The sequence below is a fragment of the Helianthus annuus genome, chromosome 16 (assembly GCF_002127325.2).
Source record: "Helianthus annuus cultivar XRQ/B chromosome 16, HanXRQr2.0-SUNRISE, whole genome shotgun sequence".
Classification (NCBI taxonomy): Eukaryota; Viridiplantae; Streptophyta; class Magnoliopsida; order Asterales; family Asteraceae; genus Helianthus; species Helianthus annuus.
The window spans coordinates 122,572,209-122,576,949 of record NC_035448.2 but is presented as its reverse complement, the minus strand read 5'-3'; the positions used below and the strand labels follow the sequence as shown (position 1 = coordinate 122,576,949).

At 36.5% G+C, this 4,741-nt stretch overlaps 1 protein-coding gene across 1 annotated transcript; it reads left to right on the top strand.

Moving 5' to 3' along the window:
* The first annotated feature begins 585 nt into the window (after positions 1-585).
* LOC110940251 (squalene monooxygenase SE1) lies at positions 586-4,218 on the top strand. Its single transcript, XM_022181802.2, has 8 exons — positions 586-911; positions 1,994-2,105; positions 2,236-2,410; positions 2,484-2,652; positions 2,725-2,943; positions 3,039-3,314; positions 3,598-3,876; positions 3,971-4,218. The coding sequence occupies exons 1-8, from the start codon at positions 660-662 to the stop codon at positions 4,073-4,075; spliced, it is 1,587 nt and encodes a 528-aa protein (XP_022037494.1). The 5' UTR covers positions 586-659; the 3' UTR covers positions 4,076-4,218.
* Positions 4,219-4,741: the final 523 nt, after the last annotated feature.

The following is a 4,741-nucleotide window of genomic DNA, read 5'->3' as shown; positions in this document are numbered from 1 at the left end:
TATAATATCACACGTCGTGAATACGTCAACATAAAAAATAATACAAAATAAAACTACGATACGACACGACACGATACAAGCATGATACGATATCATACGACACGTCACGATAAAATATTAAAAAGTTAAAAATGTGATACAATACGCCACGGTACGCTATAATACGATACGTAACGATAAAAAAAATAAAGATTTTAAATTCATTAAAACAAAAATAACCAACAATAAACACCAATAACCAAACTCAAAACTCAAAAAACCAAACAAAAGACTCCAAAAAATAAACCTTAAAATATCAGGGCCTTAATACGCATCGTATAGGTCTACACGATGCGTATAGACCCGCCGCCGGACAGCCCCTGCACCTATCAGTCTGCCATGTCTTAAATTTATCTAATACGGATCATATAAACCTATACGATCCGTATTGGACTGTCAAAACGTACAGGTAAACAAGCCGGTGTGCCAATAAAATCTCCTTAACAAAAATATAAAAAAAAAATCTTTAAATTGTGTTAGGAAAACAGGTAGCCGTTTCTAGACCACATCATGCTTTATTACTTTAAGCCCTTATAAAAGCAACCCAAAAGTTGGTTAACAGAGTGAGAGAAACAAACCGTGAACCAGCTCACCAATACCTGCAAATCTCTTCACCATTCATGGACCTTCAATCACCACCAGTCAACTATTACCTTCTCGCTTCCGCCTTTACGTTGATATTAGCTTTCAATCTCTTATACATTCTGCGCTCCAACGTCAAACGCCGTCGTAAATCCAACGACTTTCAACGGAAAATCAGTAACCTCTCCGGCGCCGGTAGGTTACAGACGACGGAGAGTGACGGAAGTACTGACGTCATTATTGTTGGAGCCGGTGTTGCCGGTGCTGCTCTTGCGTTTACTCTTGCAAAGGTCAGGTGTTCTGATAGTTACATTTGTTAACAGAGATAACAAATTAACAGCAATATCTTTTGCGTATACGGTTCTAATTAGGTATATGTTGTTCCAGTTATTTAATTTTATAGTAGTGTAAGGCTTGTTGTGGATTGTGGATATTATTCCATTATTGTTTGTTTGGATTTAACTATTTAAATATTGTAGTATTATGTTTAACCTAGAATGATGAAATGGAATCGGAATGATTTATTGCACTGGTGCTTTGAATTTTATAAATTTTTACTCTAATTTGTTTCATGAGGATTCTTGTGGATTCTGGATATTTGTTCGGTTATGGTTTGGATTTAAGTATTGCATTATATTATTCAGCCTAGATTAGTGAACTGGAATCGGAACGGTTTATTGCACTGGTGTTTTGAATTTGATACATTTTCAATCCAATTTAGCTTTATGTTATCTCTATAGAATAGACTGAATGTTCGGTATATTTCGTTTTCATTAGCAGTGTATAAAATGAATGGTTTGTTGAGAGTTTTATCAGCATCAAGTAACTTTTTGATGAGTAAAATGCATTGCTGCAAGTGTTTTGTACCTTTTAATGCTGAAGATAGATGTGCCAAAAGAAATTAATGTCACACAGCTAAGCTTATAAAGGATAAGATTTTAAGATGCGTAATTTTTTCTACATAAGTGATGCATTTGAGTGGTTTAAACTTTAAAGTGTTCTGTTTAGATGTGAGGTACTTAACTTGGTTGAATAAATTGTTTGTAAGATCAAATGATGTAATTCCCGATTGCGTAAGAAGATGGACAAGTATAATAATATTCTTGACCATAAATAAACTTCTACATATATACATTATACATGATAAAACAGCTTCTTACGATTGTTAAAAACGAAGATCCAGATCCAGTTAAATATATTATTCAACCCAACTGATCTTATTTGCTCCTTTTATGTAGAAAGTGTAATCCACTATCATTTTTTATAGAAATTTTATATTTTGGAATTTGGATACATACTTTTTTGGGTAATTTCAACATCAAAAATTGTCCCACTATGCTTGATTTCTTACGCTATTGCTTAACTTAAACAGGAAGGCCGTCGAGTGCACGTGATTGAACGGGACTTAACTGAACCAGATCGAATTGTGGGTGAACTTCTACAGCCAGGTGGCTATCTAAAATTGATCGAGTTGGGTCTTGAAGGTAAAGTTCCTCTTAATCTTCCTAAACACAATCTCTAATTCTAAAACCTCATGTCTAACCACGATATCCAAACTTAATTCTCGGTACCAATATCACTGACTGACATCTTTTTCCATACTTGTTGCTATAGATTGTGTGGATGGAATTGAAGCTCAACAAGTTTTCGGTTATGCCATTTACATGGATGGCCGAAACACAAAGCTCTCTTATCCTTTGGAAAAGTTCGAATCTGATATATCTGGAAGAAGCTTTCACAACGGGCGGTTTATTCAACGGATGAGGGAGAAAGCTGCATCTCTTCCAAAGTATAGTTTCTAATATATTAATCAAGATGCATACTCATATCAAATATACTGATGAAACTCTTTTTAATAACAGTGTTAAACTGGAACAAGGGACTGTAACTTCATTACTTGAGGAAAACGGAACAGTTAAAGGGGTGTGCTACAAAACCAAAGATGGGCAGATACTGACCGCACACGCGCCTCTCACCATTGTGTGCGATGGCTGTTTTTCTAACTTGCGTCGTGCTCTCTGCAAGCCTCAGGTCTTTTTACAAGACACATCATTAATTAATTTTTTTTCTCTTGAAGTAAATTTGAACTTGATTATGTTGCAGGTAGAAGTACCTTCTTCCTTTGTGGGTCTGGTTTTGGAGAACATCAATCTTCCATACGCAAACCATGGTCACGTTATCCTCGCGGACCCTTCACCGATCTTGTTTTATCCAATTAGTAACACCGAGGTTCGCTGTTTAGTCGATGTTCCTGGACAAAAGGTTCCTTCCATTGCCAATGGTGAAATGGCCAACTATCTCAAAACCGTTGTTGCTCCACAGGTATTAACTATTAAGTGTTCACTAATTAGTAATTACTACGTCAAACATTTTGCTAATATGTGATCTGATTAACCGATGTATGCTAATACTTGCAGATTCCCCATGAGTTATACGTCGCCTTTGTAGCGGCAGTAGATAAAGGCAACATACGAACGATGCCAAACCGAAGCATGCCTGCTGCTCCTCAGCCCACTCCAGGTGCACTTCTAATGGGGGACGCGTTTAATATGCGACACCCGTTAACTGGAGGAGGAATGACAGTCGCGTTATCAGATATCGTCTTACTTCGTGACCTTCTCAGACCTCTACGCAATCTTAACGATGCAGCTACACTTTGCAATTATCTTGAGTGCTTCTACACTCTTAGAAAGGCAAGTCAACAGTAGATTCGATTAATAAATAATTATATGTTTATATAATATAGTTATACGTGTTATTTATTATTTAGTCATCTTTTTTCTAATTATACATATAATATGTATTTATTATAATAAGTAAAATTATTATTATATATTTATATAAAACTAAGCCCGTTGAAGATCGCGAGTCGCGAGCCTAGTCAACCTCGGTATATCAATCTTTTAACGAGTCGATCTCGAGCAAACAACAAGAACAAATAGAATTAAAATATCTGTTTTTTTATTGTTGTTGCAGCCTGTGTCATCTACAATAAACACGTTGGCTGGTGCTCTATACAAGGTGTTTTGTGCATCACCCGATCCAGCGAGAAAAGAAATGCGTAAAGCATGCTTCGATTACCTGAGCCTCGGAGGCATGTGCTCAGAAGGACCGATATCATTACTTTCGGGACTCAACCCGCGCCCACTGGTCCTGTTTCTACATTTCTTTGCCGTGGCTATATACGGTGTTGGTCGTTTGCTTATCCCATTCCCGTCACCAAAACGGTTATGGCTCGGGGCCCGACTCATCTCGGTTAGCATCTAACACAATAGAGTCACATGACATGTTTGTTTATTTCATATGTAGACATTTGATTTTAACATAAAATTTTAAAAATTGTTTGCAGGGTGCATCAGGGATCATCTTTCCAATTATAAAGTCAGAAGGGGTTAGACAAATGTTTTTTCCTGCAACAGTTCCAGCATACTACAAAGCTCCCAAAGTTGATTGACTTGAATATTGTTATTGTTACAGGTCATTAAATTGTTAATTGGAATTGTAATTGTAACGTGTTATATGTTGTACTTGTGGGGTATGAGATCTACTGTTTATAAACATGCCACGTATTATTATTTTTCATGAGGTTTTGGAGTCTCCACGTGTTTAATTTAGACTGGTGTATCATATATGGACAGTTTACAGTTGGACCGCACTCATAAATGTGCAAGTTGCAACTGCACCGCCATTTGATAGTTGTAGACTTGTAGTGAATGCTAGCTTTGACAAACGAGAGATTTTTAAGGATATAGCTTTTTTTTCCTTTTTTTTTCCTTTTTTTTTACAATTAAACTTCACTAAAACACGTCTTCGATCTAAATGGGTAAAAGGCAAAAACATATACGAGCACCCTCGACAGCTCGACTCAATCGGGCAAAAGGCAAGAAATTACAACATATACAATGGGTATTTGCACCAATCCTCCCAACTGAGGTATTTGAACGAAGACCTATTCTTTAATCAAACGAAACTTCTAGATTTTACTTCTCTAAACACCTCATGCGGACTATGTTTTATACTTTGAAAAGCAATGTCTCTTCCTTTCCAAATACACCAACACCTGATAATAATAAGGCCATGAATAATCTTCCTCGCTTTCTTCCCCAGACGTATAAATTCG